Below are 23,406 nucleotides of genomic sequence, written 5' to 3' on the forward strand. Positions count from 1 at the left end.
CCAATGGTGCAGGGAAGGACCCCCGCGTAGAGAGCCCTCCACTGGGGAACCTCGCCTCCGTCAGACAGCAAGATGACCCGCCAATCTGATTGAGATTGGGCAATAAACTAATCAATAAACGATACAGAAACCCGAGTCCCCGGGTCCTCAGCCCCGGTGCGAAGTCGCTGGCCACCAATTTTCCGTTACTGACTCGCACCTCAGGCCCCGCCCAGTCTGGTTTAATTACTAAATGTTTTCTAACTCGGGTTCAGGCCTGTCATTCTGACAGAAACTTATGAGGCCTTATTTTTTTGTGTGACCTACCTGAGAGGCTTTAATAAACTGACAATAAGATTTTATGTTAAAGGTGGAAAGTGGTGAAAAACTCCACCAGCGATGCCTCAAAACTCACGGACAGAGAAATCCACTTCATCAGCGCCCCTGCCACAGGACTCAATATCCACCCCCTCCACCACTGGTGCACTGTGTCTGCAGTATGTACGGTCTACAAGATGGCCACGGTCAGGCCGTGTGGAGTCAAAGGTCAGGCAGCAGAATGGATGGAAAGATCACAACAAACTTCCCTTAACTCCAACCCTCTGATTTCTGTTTTGTAGCCATCTTTCCATCCATTCTGCTGCCTGGCCCTTCACTCCACACGGCCTGACCTGGGTCATCTTGTCGATCTTACAAACTGTTTATGGATAGCAAGCGGGTTAGAAAACAGGAAACAGAGAGTAGGGGTTGGGAGTAGCTACTCAGACTGACAAAAGGTGGGCAGTGGTGTTCCACAGGGATCGATGCTGGGACCACTGTTGTTCACCATTTACATAAACGATTTGGACTTGGGAATCGGAAGAATAATTTCAAAGTTTGTCGATAACACCAAATTGGGAGGTAGAGTTAATACTGAGGAAGACAAAATGCAAGAAGACATTAATAAATTTCAGAATGGGCGTGTAATTGGCAAGTGAATGTCACTATAGATCAGTGTGAGGTGGTGTGTTTTGGTGGGAAGAATAAGGAGGTCACACACTACTTGGACAAGGGGGCGAAATTGGGTTGCTTTGCGCCTTCCGTGAAATTCAGCGGGAGGTTAGCGGCGGCGGTAGCCAGTAGCTCCCCGCGGCACTGCACCGCTGGCAATGACGTCATCGCCATGCGCAGCACCCCGGCTGCAACCTTAGGTTGTGACCCCTGACCTATCGCCGGACGATATGTCCGACAGGGTCAGGGGTCGTTCCTGCAGCCGCGGCGACGCCACTTAAAGGGCAGATGTCGGGCGGCAACTTTTTATTTTGGCCGACTGCCAGCACCTGCCCCCTTCCCCTTTCTTCTTCGGAGTGTCGGCTGCGATCGCTCAGCCCGGCGCTCCTCTTGATCCGACACCCCGCTCCCCGGTGGTCCAGCAGGGCCCCGGTGTGCGCAGTGCTAGGCCCTTCCCCTTTAATCAGGGAGGGAGGTCTGCTATGACGCGGTGCTATGTGCCGACGGGCGTGGCGCTGTTGCATGAAGCACGGCAAAATTCACTGGTAGCGCCCCAAGAGGGAGGGGGGCGCTTCCAGTAGCACCCCGCCTCCTGCCTGGGGCACGACCACTGAATTTAATGCACAGGGGCGCTAACTTTTTCGGGGGGCTAAAATTAGCCCCGGCGACGTTAACGACCCAAAGGGGGGGGCCACCGAATTTTCCCCTAAGAGTCTAAATGGGCTGGAGGAGCAGAGCGATCCAAGGATACAGATACACTAATCATTAAAAGTAACAACACAGGTCAATAAGGCCATTAAAAAAAAAGCACTGGGGTACATTCCTAAAGGAGCCTTCTGTTCCATCCCTAGGAGCTCTGAACCATGGCAGAGAGCTGCAGGGACACGTTTCTCACAGGCCTCGAGATTAACCCACACGGAGCCTTTGCTGTCAGTGAAGGGAGACGAGAAAGACCAAAGTGCTGTTTGCCCCTCTCAGTGTGGCCCTGAAGGACTGCATCCAGGCTGAAGTTCTGTTCCCGCCGTACGATCCTCCCCCAGATTGTCCTTTCTGAGCTCCAGCCAGGTGATGCTAAACACTCAGGTGGGAAAGACAAAAATATACAACAATGTGTTTAAAACAAAGCTGATTTATTTGACATCTATCCAGAATATTAAACTCTAGCCAGGTTACAGGAGTTATTAACATCTGCAGAAACAAACCCCAACTGTCAAAATGAACATGGTTCAGTCCTGGATGTGATTAACAGCAGCAAAAACAACAGAATCCAACCCCTGCAGTCACTTGTGAACTCGCTGGTGTCTCAGCAGGTGGGATGACTGAGCGAATCCCTTCCCACACTCAGGGCAGGTGAATGGCCTCTCCCTAGTGTGAACTCGCTGGTGTCTCAGCAGGTGGGATGACTGAGCGAATCCCTTCTCACACTCAGGGCAGGTGAACAGACCCTCCCCAGTGTGAACTCGCTGGTGTATCAGCAGGGTGGATGACTGAGTGAATCCCTTCCCACACACGGAGCAGGTGAATGGCCTCTCCCCAGTGTGAACTCGCTGGTGTTTCAGCAGGGTAGATAACTGAGCAAATCCCTTCCCACACACGGAGCAGGTGAACGGCCTCTCCCCAGTGTGAGTGCACTGGTGTACAGTGAGATCAGATGACTGCCTGAACCCAGTCCCGCAGTGAGAGCACCTGAACGGTCTCTCATCAGTGTGAACACATTGATGACATATCAGTTCCCCAGAACCTTTATAGCACTTCCCACAGTCCGAGCAGTTAAAAGGTCTCTCATCAGTGTGAACATGCTGGTGTGTCAGCAGGGTGGATGACTGAGTGAATCCTTTCCCACACACGGAGCAGGTGAAAGGCCTCTCCCCAGTGTGAGTGTGCTGGTGTGTCAGCAGGTTGGATGACTGAGTGAATCCCTTCCCACACACAGGACAGGAGAACGGCCTCTCCCCAGTGTGAACTCGCTGGTGTGTCAGCAGGTTGGATGACTGAGTGAATCCCTTCCCACACTCAGAACAGGTAAATGGCCTCTCCCCGGTGTGAATGCGCTTGTGTCTCGATAGGCCAGAGGATTCGCTGAAGCCTTGTCCACACACAGAACACGTGTACGGTTTCTCCCCGCTCTGAACGGTGCTTTTTGCTTCCATATTCAAAGGCCGATGATATTCAGTGGTGTGTGGTTTGAGTTTCCCGTCAGCAAATCCTCCCCTTCTAATACCCTGTAAAATGAATTTAAAACAGGGAGCGTGAGAGAGAACCCACTAAAGAGGCAGGTTGTGAAATTGAGCTCAATGAATCTGGTCATTTGTGGGGCCGGCACTAGAAAAAAGTGACCATGAAAACTGCTGGATTGTCATAAAAACCCAACTGGTTCACTAATGTCCTTCGGGGAAGGGAATCCGCCACTTTGTCTGGGCCTCTGGCCTCTATGGGAGGAGAGAGAGAGAGAGAGAGAGGTGGGAGTGGTCGAAGATGGACTTTATACATCTGCAACTCGACCAGAACTTTGACAGAACCTCCAAAACCCGCAACCTCAAGTACCTAGAAGGGCAAAGGCAGAAGGTGCATGGGAGCACCATCATCTCCAAGTTCCCCTCCAAGTCACACACCATCCTGACTTGGACATATATCGCCGTTGCTACATCATCACTGGGTGAAAATCCTGGAACTCCTTACACAACAGCATTGTGGGAGTACCTTCACCACACGGACTGCAGCGGTTCAAGAAGGCGGCTCACCATCACCTTCTCAACGGGAAGCTGGGGATTGGCAATATTTGCTGCTCTTGCTAGTGACGCCCACATCCCAAGAATGAATTAAAACAAATCTGTATATGTAAACTGGATTAAAAGCCTCTACAGAAATACTTGTTCCTAAAACAATACTCTTTTACATTGTAGGGACAGTGTCTATTTAACAACATAATCTCCCCCAGAATCCACCTCCCTTGACAGTCTCACATTGGAAATTGTTGGGTCCTCCTGGGCTCAGAAGTACTGGGGGTTAAACCCAGCAGCTTCTCCTCCATCTCCACTCCAGCTCAAACTGAAGCAACAAAAGACCTACACAGGCGGCCAGGGACCGACTTCCGTCAGCCTGCAATAAAACTCTTCCCCACAGTCACTGACTAATGGCGGCCGCAGCACCCACAATTCCCCGCGCCCCAGAAACTGCTCTATCCAAGGTGCTGATTTCCCCGCTGAGAGTGTGCATGCTCCCCGGGATCGCGGGCCATTCTGGGAGCCTGGCTCCTGTCCTTTTCCCAAATCAGATTCGGTGGAACCGGCTGAAGAAACCGGGAAGCGGCGGCTCGGATGGGGGAGGCGCTGCACCCTGGGTTTCCTGGTGCTGGGGCCCTGGCCGCACGTCGGCCGGGCCCGGCCGCTCTGATCCTGATTGAGTTTTTTGATGAGGTAACAGAGAGGGTTGATGAGGGCAATGCGGATAACATGGTGTACATGGATTCCAAAAGGCGTTCGACAAAGTGCCACATAATAGGCTTGCCAGCAAAGTTGAAGCCCATGGAATAAAAGGGACAGTGGCAGCATGGATACGAAATTGGCTAAGTGACAGAAATCAGAGAATAGTGGTGAACGGTTGTTTTTCAGACTGGAGGAAGGTACACAGTGGTGTTCCCCAGGGGTCGGTACTAGGACCACTGCTTTTCTTGATATATATTAATGACTTGGACTTGTGTGTACAGGGCACAGTTTCAAAATATGCAGATGACAAAAAACTTGGAAGTATAGTGAACAGTGAGGAGGATAGTGATAGACTTCAAGAGGACATAGACAGGCTGGTGGAATGGGCGGACACGTGGCAGATGAAATTTAACGCAGAAAAGTGCGAACTGATACGTTTTGGTAGGAAGAACGAGGAGAGGCAATATAAACTAAAGGGTACAATTCTAAAGTGTGTGCATGAACAGAGAGACCTGGGGGTATGTGTGCACAAATCGTTGAAGGTGGCAGGGCAGGTTGAGAAAGCGGTTAAAAAAGCATACCGGATCCTGGGCTTCATAAATAGAGGCATAGAGTCCAAAAGCAAGGAAGTTATGATGAACCTTTATAAAACACTGGTTCAGCCTCAACTGGAGTATTGTGTCCAATTCTGGGCACCGCACTTTATGAAGGATGTGAAGACCTCAGAGAGAGTGCAGAAAAGATTTACAAGAATGGTTCCAGGGATAAGGGATGAGGGACTTCAGTTACGTGGATAGATTGGAGAAGCTGGGGTGGTTCTCCTTAGAGCAGAGAAGGTTGAGAGGAGATTTGATGGAGGTGTTCAAAATCATGAAGGTTCTGGACAGAGTAGATAGAGAGAAACTGTTCCCATTGGCAGAAGGGTCGAGAACCAGAGGACACAGATTTAAGGTGATTGGCAGAGGAACCAAAGGCGACATGAGGAAAAACGTTTTTACTCAGTGAGTGGTTAGGATCTGGAATGCACTGCCTGAAAGGGTGGTGGAGGCAGATTCAATCACGGCTTTTAAAAGGGAATTGGATAAGTACCTGAAGTAAAGAAATGTGCAGGGTTACGGGGAAAGGGCGGGGAGTGGGACTCGCTGAAGTGATCTTGCAGAGAGCCGGCACAGGCTCGACGGGCCAAATGGCCTCCTTCTGTGCTGTAACCATTCTATGATTCTATATAAAATATTAGAAAGTTTGTTCCACAGAAGCACGGGGTTTATCTGCTTTTATTGATGAATTTAAAAAGTCTCTATTAAAACCTGAGCCAGTGTGTTGTGAGACAAAGAGCCTTGTGTCCAATAAGGGGAATAAAGGCCCACAGCCTCCCCTGGCCCCGGGCCCTGAACAAGGGAGAGGATGGGCCGAAATGGCCTCTATCTGCACTGTGGGGTTTCTGTGATTCTGTGATAAACTCGTTGCCCTGCGCATCAGACAATCAGCCGGCGCTAGTCCCGCCCCTTGGGCTCCCCGATTGGTTGGAGGACCCGCCGCCGGCTCGCTCCTCCAGCCGCGCCCCGCTTGCTCCCTATTTGTCAGAAGCTCCCGTCAATCAGGCCGCGGCCCTGGTCACGTGTCCCCGAGGAGATCACGTGTTTCGTCCAACTGACGCCGCTCGGTCCGGGGCCTCGCAGGTTTTTCTATTTCACTTTATTCTCTCCTGATCCACCCCTCCTCCCCACCCCGCGCGATTCTCCACCCAATCGGAGCAGAGAAAACTAACTTTGCGTCACCGATCGCGACTCTGGAACCGACACCAAGGCCTTTCCCCGGAATGCCCCGCGCCGACTCAGTCCGACAGGATCCGAGTGCGCAGGCGCAGCTCCGAGTGGGGGAGGGGATTGGTCTCCTCGGGGCATGCGCGGTTATTACCCTTGGTGACCGGGAGGGGTCGCTGTGCCGGACTCGGCCCAAACAGCCGTCCCGCGTGCGCATGCGCGGACTCTCGACTGTCAATCAGCCAGAAGAGGTTGCTGGTGAGACCAGTGAAGGCATTTATATCACAGAAATCACAGAAAAATTATGGCACAGAAGGAGGCCATTCAGCCCAACTTGTCCGTCCCGGCCGATTAAGAGCTATCCACACTAATCCCACTTTCCAGCACTTGGTCCGTAGCCTTGTAGGTTACGGCACTTCAAGTGCACATCCAAGTACCTTTTTAAATGTGATGAGAGTTTCTGCCTCTACCACCCTTTCAGGCAGTGAGTTCCAGACCCCCACCACCCACTGGGTAAAAACATTTCTCCTCAACTCCCCTCTAAACTTCCGACCAATTTCTTTAAATCTACACCCCCTGGTTGTGGACCCCTCTGCCAAGGGAAATAGGTCCTTCCTATCTCGGCCCCTCAGAATTTTATACACCTCAATCAGGTCTCCCCTCAGCCTCCTCGGTTCCAAAGAAAACAACCTCCTCCCAAAATATAGCGCCTTTCGCCACCACCGGACGTCCGAAAGTGCTTTACAGACAATTAAGTACTTTTGAAGTGCAGTCACTGTTGTAATGTGGGAAACGCAGCAGCCAATTAGCGCACAGCAAGCTCCCACAAACAGCAATCTGATAATGAGCAGATAATCTATGTTTTTTGTTATGTTGATTGAGGGATAAACACATTGGCTCGGACACCAGGGATAACTCCCCTGCTCTTATTCAAAACAGGGCCATAGGATCGTTGACGTCCACCTGAGAGAGCAGACGGGGCCTCGGTTTAACGTCTCCTCCAAAAGACGGCACCTCCAACAGTGCAGCACTCCCTCAGCACTCCACTGGAGTGTCAGCCTAGATTTTTGTGTTCAAGTCTCTGGAGTGGGACTTGAACCCACAACTTTCAGAGGCGAGAGTGCTACCAACTGTGGCTGACACTAAAGAACAAGCAGATCTGACGAAGGGTCATCGACCTGAAACGTTAACTCTGTTTCTCTCTCCACAGATGCTGCCTGACCTGCTGAGTATTTCCAGCAGTTTCTGTTTTTATTGCTGACAGGAAGAATGTTGGGTCGTCCTGCGCATGTGCACCTCCCTGGCGGTTGAGGCGAAACGCCGACTCGCCCCCACCTGAGCCGCGCACGCGTACCAGATGTTGCGGCTCCGCATGTGTGCCCGATGTTCCAACCGTGGGGTTTTGTGCGCTGCGCATGCGCGTTGCGGACCGATCAGGACGGGCGATTGTGGAGCAGGAGGGAGAGCGCGGGGGCCATGAGCGCATGCGCGGGACTCAGAGTCAACAGAGCGCTTTCTGGAGCGCTGGGGCTTGTGGGTATTGCAGCCGCCATTACTGCTGATCCTTTCAACCAACCTGTGCAGCAGCTGGAGCCTGAAAATCAGCTTCACTGCCCCTAGGGTCGGAAAGGGGAAAATTAAACAACAGTTTGCCTCTGATCCTTTTCTGAACTCAATTTACAGGGTTATAGAAGTGGAGCAGTTACAGGCGGGAAGCTCAGAACAAACAGCACGTCAAGATCTGACAGAGTCACTCGATTCATCAGGACCTGAATGTCATCGGCCTTTGCACATGGAAGGAGAAAGCAGTGATCGCAGCGATGACAAACCGCACATGTGTTCGGTGTGTGGACGCGGATTCAGTCAATCGCCTGACCTGGCGAGACACATGCACCGTCACACCAGGGAGAAACAGGGTAAAGGTGGGGACGGTGGGAAGGGATTCAGTTCCCCGTCTGCATTGGAAGTTCAACGGCGCAGTCACACCAGGGACAGTCCGTTCACTTGCTCCATGTGTGGAAAGGGATTTGTTTGTTCATCCCACCTGCAAACACACCAGCGAGTTCACACTGGGGAGAGACCATTTCAGTGTTCTGACTGTGGGAAGAGCTTTAAAAGCCCCGGGGAACTGAAGGGACACCAGCTTGTTCACACTGATGAGAGATCATTTCAATGTTCTGACTGTGGGAAGAGCTTTAAAAGCCCCCGGGATCTGAAGGGACACCAGCTTGTTCACACTGATGAGAGACCATTTCAGTGTCCTAACTGTGGGAAGAGCTTTAAAAGCCCCCAGTATCTGAAGCAACACCAACGAGCTCACACTGATGAGAGGCCGTTTAATTGTTCTGACTGTGGGAAGAGCTTTAAAAGCTCCGGGGAGCTGAAGGGACACCAGCGAGTTCACACTAATGAGAGACCCTTTAAATGTTCTGAGTGTGGGAAGAGTTTTAAAATCCCCCGGGAGCTCAAGCAACACCAGCGCCTCCACACTGGGGAGAGGATATTCATCTGCACTGAATGTGGGAAGGGATTCACTGAATCATCCAACCTGCAGACACACCAGCTTGTTCACACTGATGAGAGGCCGTTTAACTGTTCTGACTGTGGAAAGAGCTTTAAAAGCTCCGGGGAGCTGAAGAGACACCAGCGAGTTCACACTGGTGAGAGGCCGTTCACCTGCTCCGTGTGTGGGAAGGGATTCACTGAGTCATCCCACCTGCTGGCACATCAGCGAGTTCACACTGGAGAGAGACCATTCACCTGCTCCGTGTGTGGGAAGGGATTCGCTCAGCACTCCAGCCTGCTGTCACATCAGCGTGTTCACACTGATGAGAGACCCTTTAAATGTCCTGACTGTGGAAAGATCTTTAAAAGCTCCGGGGAGCTGAAGAGACACTGGCTCCTTCACACTGGTGAGAGGCCATTCACCTGCTCCATGTGTGGGAAGGGATTCACTCATTCATTGAACCTCCTGTCACACCAGCTTGTTCACACTGACGAGAGACCCTTTAAATGTTCTGACTGTGGGAAGAGCTTTAAAAGCTCTAAGAGTCTTAAGAGACACCAGCGTGTTCACACTGATCATAGAATCTAACAGCACAGAAGGAGGTGATTCGGCCCATCGTGGCTGTGCCGGCTCTTTGAAAGAGCTATCCAATTTAGTCCCAAACCCCAGCTTTATCCCCAGAACTCTGCAAACTAGTCCTCTTCAAGTACACGTCCAATTACTGTTTGAAAGTTCCTGTGGAACCTGATTCCAGCATCCTTTCAGATGGTGCGTTCCAGATCTTAACAACCCTCTGTGTGAAAACAATTCTCCTCATTCCCCTCTAGTTCTTCTAGCAACTATTTTAAATCTGTGACCTTTGGTTACTGACCCACTTGCCAGAGTGAACAGTTTCTCCCTACTTGCTCGATCAAAACCCCTCATCATTTTGAACACCTCTATTAGGTCTCTTAACCTTCTCTGCTCTAAGGGGAACAATCCCAGCTTCTCCAATCTCTCCACATAACTGAAGTCCCTCATCCCTGGTACCATCCTGGTCAACCTTCTCTGCACCCTCTCCAAGGCCTTGACATCCTTCCTAAAGTGTGGTGCCCAGAACTGTACACAAGACTCCAGCTGAGGCCAAAACCCTGCAGCTGTACAAAACCCTGGTTAGACCACACCTGGAGTACTGTGAGCAGTTCTGGGCACCACACCTTAGGAAGGATATATTGGCTTTGGAGGGAGTGCAGCGTAGGTTTACCAGAATGGTACCCGGACTTCAAGGGTTAAGTTACGGGGAGAGATTACACAAATTAGGGTTGTATTCCCTGGAATTTAGAAGGTTAAGGTGTGATCTGATCGAAGTTTTCAGGATATTAAGGGGAACAGATAGGGTAGATAGAGAGAAACTATTTCCGCTGGTTGGGGATTCTAGGACTGGGGGCATAGTCTAAAAATTAGAGCCAGACCTTTCAGGAGTGAAATTAGGAAACACTTCTACACACAAAGGGTGGTAGAAGTTTGGAACTCTCTTCCGCAAACAGCAATTGATGCGAGATCAATTGTTAATTTTAAATCTGAGATTGAAAGGTTTTTGTTACCCAAAGGTATTAAGGAATATGGGCCAAAGGCGGGTGTTTGGAGTTAGGTCGCAGATCAGCCATGATCTCATTGAATGGCGGAACAGACTCGAGGGGCTGAATGGCCTCCTCCTGTTCCTATGTTCCTAACTAGTGATTTGTAAAGGTTTAGTGTAACTTCCTTGTTTTTATATTCAATGGCCCTATTTACAAAGCCAAGTACCCCATACGCTTTCTGAACCGCCTCACCAACTTGCTGTGGCACTTTCAAAGATTTGTGAATATGGACCCCCAGGTCCCTCTGCTCTTGCACCCCCTCAAAATAGTCCCATTTAGATTATACGGCCTCTCCCTGTTGTTTCTCCCAAAGTGCATCACTTCACACTTATCCTCATTTAATTTCATCTGCCTTGTGTCTGCTCATTTCACAGTCTGTCTCTGTCCTCCTGAAGTCTGCTACTACTATGCTCTCTATTTACTACGTTGCCAAGTTTTGTATCATCCGTAAACTTCAAACTTGTACACCTATACCCAAGTCCAGGTCAGTTATATATAACAAGAAAAGCAATGGTCCTAATCCCGACCCCTGGGGGAACCCACTGCATACTTCCCTCCAGTCAGAAAAACATCCCGCAGCACTGCTCACTGCCTCCTCTCCCTTAGCCAATTATATACCCAAATTACCATCAGCCCTTTAATTCCATGTGCTTCTATTCCCCGAGTAAGTCTCTTGTGTGGTACTTTATCAAATGCCTTTAGAAAGTCCATGTATACAACATCTACTGCACTACCTTCATCAACCCTCTGTTACTTCATCAAAGAACTCAATCAGGTTAGTCAGACACAATTTACCTTTAACAAATCCATACTAGCTGCCCCTTATTAACCCATGCTTCTCCAAGTGAGAATTAATTTTGTCCTTGACAATGGTCTCTAGTCGTTCACCCACACTGACATTAGGCTGATTGGCCTGTAGTTACCAGGTTTATCCCTCTCCCCTTTTTTAAACAGGGTGTAACATTTGCAATCCTCCAGTTTTCTGGCACCACTCCCATATATCTGAGGGAGATTGAAAGATTGTGGTCAGAGCTTCTGCTATCTCCACCCTAGCTTCCCTCAACAACCTAGGATGCATCTTTGAGTGATGACAACCTATTTAGCGCCTCCTTTCTATCTATTTTTATCCAATTTCTCTACTCCCCCCTCCTCTACTGTGACATTAACTTCATCCTCTTCTTTTGTGAAGACAGATGCTAAGTACTCATTCAGTACCTCAGCCACGCCCTCTGCCTCCGTATGATGAGCTCCTATTTGGTCCCTAATCGGCCCCACCATTCCTTTAACTATCCTTTTACTTTTCATGTGTTTATAGAAGATTTTTGGGTTCTCTTTTATGTTACCCACTAATCTTTTCTCATATTGTCTCTTTGCCCTTCTTATATCCTGTTTCAATTTCCCCCGCACTCTCTGTATTCTGCCTGGTTTTGGACTGTATTCTGTACCTGACATTTGTTGTAAACCTCCTTTTTCTGTTTTATTTTAACCTCGATATCCTTTGTCATCGGGAGCTCCAGCTTTGGATGCCCCATCTTTCCTCCTTATGGGAATATGCTTGGTTTGTACCTGAACTATCTCAGCCCTGAAGGCCTGCCATTGGTCATTCACTGTTTTCCTGGACAATCTTTGTTTCCAGTCCACCTGTGCTCGATCCCTTCTCAAATCACTGAAATTGGTTCTCTTCCAGCTGGGTATTTTCACCGTTGATTTTTCTTAGTCCCTTTCCATAACTACTTTAAACCTAATGATATTGTGATCACTGTTAACCAGATCCCTCCTGCCCCAGAACCGATGAGAGACCCTTTAAATGTTCTGACTGTGCAGATGTTTCAGAGTTCATCCAACCTGCTGAGTTCATACAGATCCTCAAAGAAAGGAAGATGTTTTAGAAAGGCTGGCGGCACTAAAGATTCGTAGCCATCTCAGAGTAGTGACCCTTTAATTACAATCTCACAGAACAAGAAGAATCGCTGTCCCTTTAACTACCACAAATCCCTGTGTGGAGGAGAGGGGGAGATACAGTCTGTCCCAGTAACTGTCGCAGAACAGAATTAACGACCCTGTCCCATAAGGGCTTGACCCTCCCCCACTCCCTGCTTTTCCTCAAGTGCCTCATCCTTAAAATTCTCATTCTTGTTTTCAAATCCCTCCGTGGCCTCACCCCTCCCTATTTCTGTAATCTCTTCCAGCCCCACAACACCCCGAGATATTTGCGCTCCTCTAATTCCGGCCTCTTGAGCATCCCCGATTTTAATCGCTCCAGCATTGGTGGCCGTGCCTTCAGTTGCCTGGGCCCTAAGCTCTGGAATTCCTTCCCTAAACCTCTCCATCTCTCTGCCTCTCTCTCCTTCTTTAAGATGCTCCTTAAAACCTACCTCTTTGACCAAGCTTTTGGTCATCTGCCCGAATATCTCCTTATGTGGCTCGGTGTCAAATTTTGTTTTATAACGATCCTGTGAAGAGCCTTGGGACGTTTTACTACATTAAAGGCGCTTTATAAATACAAGTGGTTGTTGTTGTTTCCTGAAACTAATAATAAATTCCCCAGAGGAAAGCTTGTACTTTTACTCCCAAATATTAGAAAGTTTGTTCCACAGAAGCACGGGGTTTATCTGCTTTTATTGATTAATTTAAAAAGTCTCCATTAAAACCTGAGCCAGTGTGTTGTGAGACAAAGAGCCTTGTGTCCAATAAGGGGAATGAAGGCCCACAGCCTCCCCTGGCCCCGGGCCCTGAACAAGGGACTGGAGAAACTCGCTGCCCTGCGGATCAGACAATCAGCCGGCGCTAGTCCCGCCCCTCGGGCTCCCCGATTGGTTGGAGGACCCGCCGCCGGCTCGCCCCTCCAGCCCCGCCCCACTCGCTCCCTATTGGTCGGAAGCTCCCGTCAATCAGGCCGTGGGCCCGGGTCACATGTCCCTCACCGACTTTACAAAGAAAGCCTCGCGCGATCGCTGGGCGGAGCTGCAGGTCGGCGGGAGCGGGGTCGGGAGATTAATAAACTGTGGGTAGGCCACGCCGCTGGGTTTATAAAGTTGGAGAACGGGCTCAGGCCTGAATGAGATCCCGCAGCCCGGTCTGTGTTCCACCGGACGGCAGCTGTGAGGCTTTTTCTCGGTGATAGGCCCGGGTTACGCGCTGCCATCTTGGTAGAGGAAAGACGGACCGGTTCCACCTGCAGCAGGGCGCATGCGCGGCCATCTTTGTACAGGAAAGGGGAGTGGGCAGGGCTTCAGGGTCCCAGTGATCAGGAGAGACAATCATTGACTCATTGATTTTATTCTCACTCTGCACTCAGTGGGTGGAGAACTGAACCCAACCAGAGTAGAGGGAGGGGGAAACTGGGAGTGGAGGAAAGAAATGTTGGAGATGGTGCGATGGGTTTGGATTTCAGCACAGGGAGGAGGGAGAGTGTGTGGGACGGGGATTTACAGCTTTGGGGAACAAGAGAGGAAAAAATAAATAAATAAACTGTGGGTAGGCCGCGTCGCAGTGTTTATAAAGTTGGAGACGGCCTCAGGCCCGAATGAGATCCAGCGGCCGAATGTGTTCCGCCGGACGGCAGCGGTGAGGCTTTTTCTCGGTGACAGGCCCGGGCTAAGCGCCGCCATCTTGGTGGAGGAAAGACAGACCGGTTCCACCTGCAGCACGGCGCATGCGTGGCCATCTTTGTACAAGAACAAAGAGTGGGCGGGGCTTCAGGGTGCCAGTGACCAGGAGAGACAATCATTGACTCATTGATTTTATTCTCACTCTGCACACAGCGGGTGGAGAACTGAACCCAACCAGAGTAAAGGGAGGGGGAAAACGGAGTGGAGGAAAGAAATGTTGCAGATGGTACGATGGGTTTGGATTTCAGCACAGGGAGGAGGGAGAGTGTGTGGGACAGGGATTTACAGCTTTGGGGGAACAAGAGAGGAAAGAATGTTCCATAGAAACTAGAATTGTCTGTTCTGAATTTCTATCCTGTACTTACAGTGATGGCTTTTGTAAACTAACAGGCTGTTAGAAGGGGAGGATTTGCAGATGGGAAACTCAAACCAAACATCAATTCAATTTCAATTTCAAATTTTTTTATTTGTCACATAACCAAATACAACAAGTGAAATCCAGTCAGTGAAATGCTTTTTTCTTAACGAGCCGAGCACACCAAGCAGCAAGGACACTTAGCTGCCTGGTATGCACAGAGCCCGCAAGGATGGCAGCCATCTTCATCGGCGCCATCACAATAGGGTCCGCTCTCGCCTCGATCCGCCTTTCCCGCACTCCTGCCCGACAAACTTCAGCCGCCGTGGTACCGACGTCCAGGGGCCTGTTTCTCCCTGGCTCTCCTTCCACCCGGTCTGACCTCCGAGCCTCCCGCGGTCCGACCTTCCAGGGCCTGCTTTTCCCGCCCTCGGTCCGCTGGCCGCCTCCCCTCCTACCGGTTCGAATTCTGAGCCTCCCGCTGAGGAGCTGCTACAGCGGGACGTCGTGGTCTCCATCGCTGCTTCTGCCTCCTCGCCAAACTCATCAGCGCCGATGCACAGCGTCTGTAGCGGGAGTGGGCCGATCGACTCAGGGAGAGCGCTTACCCTGCGACCGCCATGGACGCCATTTTGGACTCCTTCAGTGGCGATTGTAGAATTTTTTTTTTGTTACTGCTGATGACAACAAGCCAGCCACCAAAACCTGGGAAGCTGCCATTCGCTCACAGGCCCAACGGTTTTTCAGTCACTCGATTCATCAGGACCTGAATATCAGCAGCCTTTGACTGTGGAAGGAGGAATGTTTGTCTGTTCTGTCTGTGGGGAAAGATTCAAACATCATTGTGACTGGAAAAGCACCGAGACTCTCACACCCGAGTGAGAGTGTTCCAGTGCATTGACTGTGGAAAGAGCTTTAACCAGTTACACAGCCTGAAAAAACATCACACCAGTCACAGTGGGGAGAAACCATACACGTGTACTGTGTGTGGACGAGGCTTCAACTGATCATCCAACCTGGAGAGACACAAGGACACACACACCATGGAGAAACCGTGAAAATGTGGGGACTGTGGGAAGAGATTCAATTATCCATCCATGCTGGAAACTCATCAGCACACTCACACCGGCGAGAGGCCATTCAGCTGCTCCGTGTGTGGGAAGGGATTCGCAGAGTTATCCAAGCTCCAGATACACCAGCGAGTTCACACCGGGGAGAGGCCATTCACCTGCTCCGTGTGTGGGAAAGGATTCATTCAGTCATCCCGTCTTCTGACACACCAACTTGTTCACACTGTTAAGATACCATTTAGATGTTCTGGCTGTGAGAAGAGCTTTAAAATCACAAGCGACCTGCTGACCCACCAATGCACTCACACTGGGGAGAGACCGTTCACCTGCTCCGTGTGTGGGAAGGGATTCACTCAGTCATGCACTCTGCTGAGACACCAACGCACTCACACTGGGGAGAGACCGTTCACCTGCTCCGTGTGGGAAGGGATTCACTCAGTCATGCACTCTGCTGAGACACCAGCGAGTTCACACTGAGGAGCGATCTTTCACCTGCTCTTATTGTGGGAAGGTTTTCACTTGGAAGTCTAACCTGCTTAATCACCAGCAAGTTCACACTGGGGAAAGACCATTCACCTGCTCCGTGTGTGGGAAGGGATTCACGCAGTCATGCACTCTGCTGACACACCAGCGCGTTCACCAGTGATTGCAGAGGTTGGATTCTGCTGTTATTGCTGCTGTTAATCACATCCAGGACTGAACCACGTTCACTCTGGCAATTGGGCTTTGTTTCTGCTGATGTTAATAACTAGAATAACTGGGCTTGAGATTAATATTCTGGACAAATATTAAATAAATCAGCTTTGTTTCAAACACACAGTGTGTCTAATACTTGATTTCTCCATGATAAGAGGAGACTAATTGATGTTCTGTTACTGACTGTTCCATTTTTGGGCCTTTTCTTACTCTGGATTATTTCAGTTCTCATCTAGTTCACCTTTGACCACATCAAACCCCAAACTTGTTCCATTTGTGTACACGGCTTGTGGGTGTCATAGACTGAACTGTAGTGTCTCACTTTACACTCATCTGAAATTCCTTTGAACCACCCCTTTACAGAACTACCTTGCATAAGATTTGAAATCTGTTATTTTCTGTATCATTTAACATCTCTTGGATCCGATTAAAAAAAAGCTCCACACATACTGCATGTGACAGCCTTAGAAATGTTCTGATCTTTGTAATTGTCATTGCTGATTTTGATGGTCTCTTTGATTTAATCTCGTGTTACTAACATACCTTGCACTATTTCTTTAATTGAGAAAATTGTTTCAAATACTTCCTTTATCAGCTCTTTAGCTCCTCCATTGATCCCTGTCAATAATCCTTGGTCAGGGGCTGGGGTTAAGGTGTAGGATTGGGGTTAGTGGTTGGGGCTCGTGGTTATTGGTTAGGATTGGGGTTAGTGGTTGGGGCTCGTGGTTATTGGTTAGGATTGGGGTTAGTGGTTGGGGCTCGTGGTTATTGGTTAGGATTGGGGTTAGTGGTTATTGGTTAGGATTGGGGTCAGTGCTTGGGGGTAGTCGATAGGATATTAGGCTTAGGAAATAGTGATTAAGGTTAGAAACCACTATTGACAACGCCAGTGTCACTAGACGCGTCCTTTTCCATTTCATGTTTTTGAACCTCACGCAGACGAGTCACAAAACAGCCTCATGAATTGTTCATTCAAGTAACCTTCTTTCTGGCCCGAGCCTGATATCCTCCCTTCTTTCACATCTTGACATTTCTCACAGAAATAGACATCACGGACATTAGACTTTGTGATTTTGCAGATTACATCCAGTCATCAGCCTGCCTGAAAAGGGCTTCTGACAATAACCTGTCACCAGGCCCCACCAATCACCATCTGATTCCACCATCACACCTTCATCCATTACCCGCCTTTCACTCTCACTAGAGCTGGTTTCACCAGCATGACCATTCTCCACACTGAGGCTCTCTGATTCCATTTATAGCCTCAGTGTAAGTCGTCCCTGGATTTGGTGCCACAATGTAAATGGTACCTCGATTTGGTCTCAAAGTGTATGTGGTCACTGGATTTGGTGTCTCAGTGTAATTGGTCCCTGGATTGGGTGTCACAGTGTAAATGGTACTTCGATTTGGTATCAAAGTGTAAGTGGTCACTGACAATAACTTGCATTTATATAGTGCCTTTAACATAGTAAACATCCCATGTTGCTTCACAGGAACATTTTCAAACAAAATTTGACAGCGAGTCACATAAAGAGATATTAGGGCAGGTAACCAAAATCTTGGTCAAAGAGGTAGGTTTTAAGGAGTATCTTAAAGGAGGAAAGAGTGGTAGAGAGACGGCAAGGTTTAGGAATGAAATTCCAGAGCTTGGCAACATAGGAACAGGAGTAGGCCATTCAGCCCCTCGAGCCTGCCCACCATTCAATGAGATCTTACTCCATATACCCGCCTTTACCCCATAGTCCTTAATACCTTTGGCTAACACAAATCTATCAATCCCAGATTTAAAATTAACAATTTGCAGAAGAGTGTTCCAAACTTCTACCACCTTTTGTGTGTAGAAGTATTTCCTAACTCCACTCCTGAAAGGTCTGGCTCTAACTTTTACACTCTGCCCCCTAGTCCTAGACTCCCCAACCAGCAGAAACAGATTCTCTCTATCAGTTCCCCTTAATATCTTGAAAACTTCAATCAAATCACCTCTTAACTTTCTAAATTCCAGGAAATACAACCCTAATTTGTTTAATCTCTCCTTGTAATTTAACCCTTGAAGTCCGGGTATCATTCTGGTAAACCTACACTGCACTCCCTCCAAGGTCAACATATCCTTCCCAAGGTGTGGTGCCCATAACTGCTCTCAGTACTCCAGGTGTGGTCTAACCAGGGCTTTGTATAGCTGTAGTGTAACTTCTACCCACTTGTATTCTAGTCCTCGAGCTATAAAGGCCAGCATTCCATTAGCCTTTTTGATTATTTCCTGTACCTGTCCATGACATTTTAATGATCTATGTACCTGGATCCCCAAGTCTCGTTGGACCTCCACTGTTTCTAGCTTTTCACCATTTAGAAAGTACTCTGTTCTATCATTTTTAGGTCCAAAGTGGATGACCTCACATTTGCCTACATTGAAATCCATTTGCCACAGTTTTGCCCATTCAATTAATGTATTAATATCTCTTTGTAATTTTATGCTTCCATCTACACTGCTTACAATGCTACCTATCTTTGTGTCATTGGCAACTTGGATATGTAGCTTTCTATCCCATCATCTAAATCATTAATAAATAGGGTGAATAGTTGAGGCCCCAACACAGATCCTTGCTGGACAGCGTTAGTCACATCCTGCCAATTAGAGTCCCTGCCCATTATCCCCACTCTCTGTCTCCCGCTACTCAGCCAATTCCATGGGCTTCAACTTTAGCTAACAGACTCTTATAAGGGACTTTATTAAATGCCTTCTGGAAGTCCATATAAATAACATCCATAGACATTCCCCTGTCTACTTCAATCACCTCTTCAAAATATTCAATCAGGTTCAGCAGGCATGACCGACCTTTCACAAATCCATGCTGGCTCTCTCTAATCTGCTGAAAATTTTCAAGGTGTTCAGTCACCCTGTCCTTAATTATAGACTCTAGTAATTTCCCGACAACAGATGTTAGGCTAACTGGTCTCTAATTCCCCGGTTTCCCTCTCTCACCATTCTCTCACCATTCTCCAATAGCGGAGTGACATGCGCAATTTTCAAATCTGATGAAATGGTTACCAAATCGAGAGAACTTTGGAAGATTATAGTTTGGGCATCTGCAATGTTCTCACCTACTTCCTTTAAAACCCTGGCTTGGAAACCATCTGGTTCTGGGGATTTGTTACTCTTTAGTGACATTATTTTCTTCATTACTGTTATTTTGGTGAGTCCCCGTCCCTGATTCAATATTAGTTTCCTTGGGATGTCCGGCCTGCTATCCTCTTCCACTCTGTCAATACTGACACAAAATAATTATTCAACATGTCCACCTTTTTATTATCATTTACAATGTCACCATTATCAGTTTTCAAGGGGCCCACATTGCTCCGGACCCTCTTTTTCCTAATATAATTGTAATAAAAATTGTGTTGATTTTGATAATCCTTACAAGTTTCTTTTCATACTCCCTTTTTGTAGCTCTTACTGTCTGTTTTGTCACCCTTTGTTGTTCTTTGTATTTCTCCCAATCACCAGGATTTGTGCTATTTATTGTATTTCTGTGTACTTGTTCTTTTAGTTTGATGTTGTCCCTTCTCTCTTTAGTCGTCCATGGCTGGGGTTTTTTGGTAAGTAGAGCTCTTGCCCCTCGGGGGTAGAAGCTGCTTCTGTATCACCGTAAATTATTTTTTGAACATCTCCCTCTGATCTTCTGTTGTTTTACCCATTAACAGATTTCCCCAGTTTACTGTGGACAGTCTCGGTCTCATCCTGTTGAAGTTGCCCTGAACTAACACTAGAATCTTAGTAGCTGTTTCACATTTCTCCCTTTCAAACATAATGTGGAACTCGATCATGTTATGATCGCTGTTAGATAAATGTTCACACACCGTGAGGCTGTTCACTAAATCTGGTACATTCCTAAATCTAATATGGCCTGCCCCCTTGTTGGTTCTAGGACATATTGTTGCAGAAAATTATTCTAAACACGTGAGAAATTCGCCCGAGAAGACGACAGAGACCAAAGTGCCATTTGCCCCTCTCAGTGTGGCCCTGAAGGACTGTTTCCAGGCTGAAGTTCTGTTCCCGCCGTATGATCCTCCCCCAGATTGTCCTTTCTGAGCTCCAGCCAGGTGATGCTAAACACTCAGGTGGGAAAGAAGAAAATCTACAACAATGTGTTTAACACAAAGCTGATTTATTTGACATCCATCCAGAATATTAAGCTCCAGCCCAGTTACAGGAATTACTGACATCAGCAGAAACAACTGTCAGAATGAACATGGTTCAGTCCTGGATGTGATTAACAGCAGCAATAACAGCAGAATCCAACCCCTGCAATCATTTGTGAACTCGTTGGTGTGCCAGCAGGTTGGATGACTGAGTGAATCCCTTCCCACACACGGAGCAGGTGAATGGCCGCTCCCCAGTGTGAACTCGCTGGTGTGTCAGCAGGCTGGAGTGCTGAGTGTATCCCTTTCCACACACAGAGCAGATGAACGGCCTCTCCCCAGTGTGAACTTGCTGATGTCTCAGCAGGTTGCCTACCAGAGTGAATCTCTTCTCACATTCGGAGCAAGTGAACGGCCTCCCCCAGTGTGAACTCGGTGGTGTGTCAAAAGGTCGGATGACTGAGTGAATCCCTTCCCACACATGGAGCAGGTGAATGGTCTCTCCCCAGTGTGAACTCGCTGGTGCCTCACCAGCTCTGCAGAACTTTTAAAGCTGTCCCCACAGTCAGAGCATTTAAAAGGTCTCTCCCCAGTGTGAATGAGCTGGTGTGTTCGGAGCGAGGATTAGTGAGTGAATCCCTTCCCACACACGGGGCAGGTGAGTGGTCTCTCCCCAGTGTGAACTCGTTGGTGTGTCAGCAAGTGGGATGACTGAGTGAATCCCTTCCCACATATGGAGCAGGTGAACGGTCTCTCCCCGGTGTGACTGCATCGATGGGTTTCCAGCTGGTGCGGGTAATTGAATCCCTTCCCACAGTCCCCACATTTCCACGGTTTCTCCATGGTGCGGGTGTCCTTGTGTCTCTCCAGGTTGGACAATCAGTTGAAGCCTCGTCCACACACAGAACACGTGTACGGTTTCTCCCCGCTGTGAACGGTGCGATGTTTTTTCAGGCTCTGTAACTGGTTAAAGCTCTTTCCACAGTCAGTGCACTGGAACACTCTCACTCGGGTGTGTGTGTCTCGGTGCTTTTCCAGTCACGCTGATGTTTGAAATCTTTTCCCACAAACAGAACAGACAAACATTTTTCCTTCCACATTCAAAGGCCAATGATATTCAGGTCCTGATGAATGGAGTGACTCTGTCAGATCTTGATGTGATGTTTGGTTTGAGTTTGCGGTGTGTAAATGCTGCCCTTCTCACAGCCTGTAAAAGGAGTTTACAAAAGCCATCACTGTGAGTCCAGGATAGAAATTGACAACAGAAAATGCTGGAAAAACTCAGCAGGTCAGGCAACATCCGTGGAGAGAAATTTGAGTTGACGTTTCGGGTTGGACCACGGATGTTGCCTGACCTGCTGAGTTTTTCCAGCATTTTCTGTTGTTATTTCGGATTTCCAACATCTGCAGTATTTTGCTATCATAGAAATTGACAAGATTCTCTCCTCCTGGTTCCTGGCCAAGGGGGCCGCACATGTGCTCTGCTGCCCCCTGAGCCCCTCAAGATGGCGGCCGTTAACCCAGGCCTGTCACCGGGAGAAAGCCCCACAGCTGCCGCCCCGCTCGGGGCAAACGCCCGGAGGCTCTTGTCCGGGGCCTGAGGCCCACCCCGGGTGTGTGTGAAGCGGATAATGTTGAGTGTTTTAATAATGGGGCCTGGGCCGCACTGGGGGTGTGAGCAGCCCGCGTCCCCCAGTGGTTCATGAACCCGCTCCCTGAGCTCGGGGTGTGAGCGTCCCGCGTCCCCCCCGGGGTTCATGATATATATATCCGGGCAGGGTTTTCATAACTAATAATAAGAAATTTAATTAATTATATAGAATGGAGCAGGTGATGTGTTACTGTTGCGAGATGTGGGAGCCAGTGAACCCCATTGAGGCTCACGGTGATTACATCTGCGACAAGTGTTTGCTGCTAGAGGAACTCAAGTTCCATGTTATGGAGCTTGAGACCGAACTTCAGACACTGCGACACATCAGGGAGGGGGAGAAGTTCCTGGACTCTATGTTTCAGGAGATGGTCACAACTATGAAGTTAATTACTGCAGATGTAGTCCGTGGTCAGGGACAGGACGGTGTGACTATGAGTGAGGAAGGTACAGGGATCCAGGATGTAGTGTTGAAGGAGACGCAGCCCTTGTTCTTGTCCAGCAGGATCGAGGTTCTTACTCCCTGTGAGGGCGGGAGCGGGGACTGCAGGGAGGATGAGCAACCTGGCCATAGCACCGTGGTACAGGGGGCCATTCAAGTGGAGGGAGTAAAAAGAAATGTTGTAGTGGTAGGGGATAGTATCATTAGGGGGATAGATAGGGTTCTCTGCAGTCAAGAGCGGGAGTCCCGAAGGCTGTGTTGCCTGCCTGGTGCCAGGGTTAAGGACATCTCTTCTGGGCTGGAAAGAAACTTGCAGTGGGAGGGGGAGGATCCAGTTGTCGTGGTCCATGTTGGTACAAACGACGTAGATAGGACAAGGAAGACGGTTCTGTTAAAGGAGTATGAGCAGCTCGGGGGTCAAATTAAAAAACAGAACCTCAAGGGTAATAATCTCTGGGTTATTACCTGAGCCACGAGCGAATTTGGCTAGGATAAATAAAATTAAAGAGTTAAATGCGTGGCTCAAAGACTGGTGTGGGAGAAATGGGTTTTGCTTCTTGGGACACTGGCACCAGTACTGGGACAGGAGGGAGCTGTTCTGTTGGGACGGACTCCACTTGGCCAGTGCTGGGACTAGAGTCCTGGCGAATCATATAACTAGGGCTGTAGAGAGGGCTTTAAACTAATTAGTGGGGGGGGGGGAGGTTTCTAGAGAGCAAATAATAGAAATGACAACAGAGAAGGTCATAGACTTAGGTAGCAGTGGGGGAATTAAAAAACAGAATGTGTCAGGAAGGGACAGAAGGTATGGAGTAAAAAGTAAAGTACTAAAAAGGGAAAAAACAGGAACTAAGTGTTACAAAACATATTTGAAAGTTCTTTATCTGAATGCACGTAGCATTCGTAACAAAATGAATGAGTTAACGGCACAAATAATGACATATGGGTATGATCTTGTGGCCATTACAGAAACATGGCTGCAGGGTGACCATGACTGGGAATTAAACATACCAGGTTATTTAACAATCAGGAAGGACAGGCAGGAAGGGAGAGGAGGTGGGGTGGCTATGTTAATAAAGGAAGGAATCACTATAATACAGAGAAATGATATTGGGTCAAAGGAGCAGGATAGTGAAACAGTTTGGGTGGAGACATGGAATAATAA

General features: G+C 48.6%; 1 protein-coding gene and 2 pseudogenes across 1 annotated transcript; 2 read left to right on the forward strand and 1 right to left on the reverse strand.

Annotated features, from left to right (window-relative positions):
- Positions 1 to 2,206: 2,206 nt before the first annotated feature.
- LOC147119136 (uncharacterized) lies at positions 2,207 to 21,349 on the reverse strand (annotated as a pseudogene).
- LOC147119137 (uncharacterized) lies at positions 7,862 to 9,738 on the forward strand. Its single transcript, XM_085984860.1, has one exon. It carries the CDS (start codon positions 7,950 to 7,952, stop codon positions 9,249 to 9,251), a length of 1,302 nt encoding a protein of 433 aa, XP_085840986.1. The 5' UTR covers positions 7,862 to 7,949; the 3' UTR covers positions 9,252 to 9,738.
- On the forward strand, positions 14,857 to 16,445 carry LOC147119138 (uncharacterized; annotated as a pseudogene).
- Positions 21,350 to 23,406: the final 2,057 nt, after the last annotated feature.

This window comes from Somniosus microcephalus, chromosome 4, assembly GCF_052327205.1.
Source record: "Somniosus microcephalus isolate GS21.2 chromosome 4, FLI_Smic_1.0, whole genome shotgun sequence".
NCBI lineage: Eukaryota > Metazoa > Chordata > Chondrichthyes > Squaliformes > Somniosidae > Somniosus > Somniosus microcephalus.

Bases quoted from the DNA above. Each gene is read 5' to 3' on its own strand.
- LOC147119137 (XM_085984860.1), top strand. From the start codon at position 7,950: ATGGAAGGAGAAAGCAGTGATCGCAGCGATGACAAACCGCACATGTGT.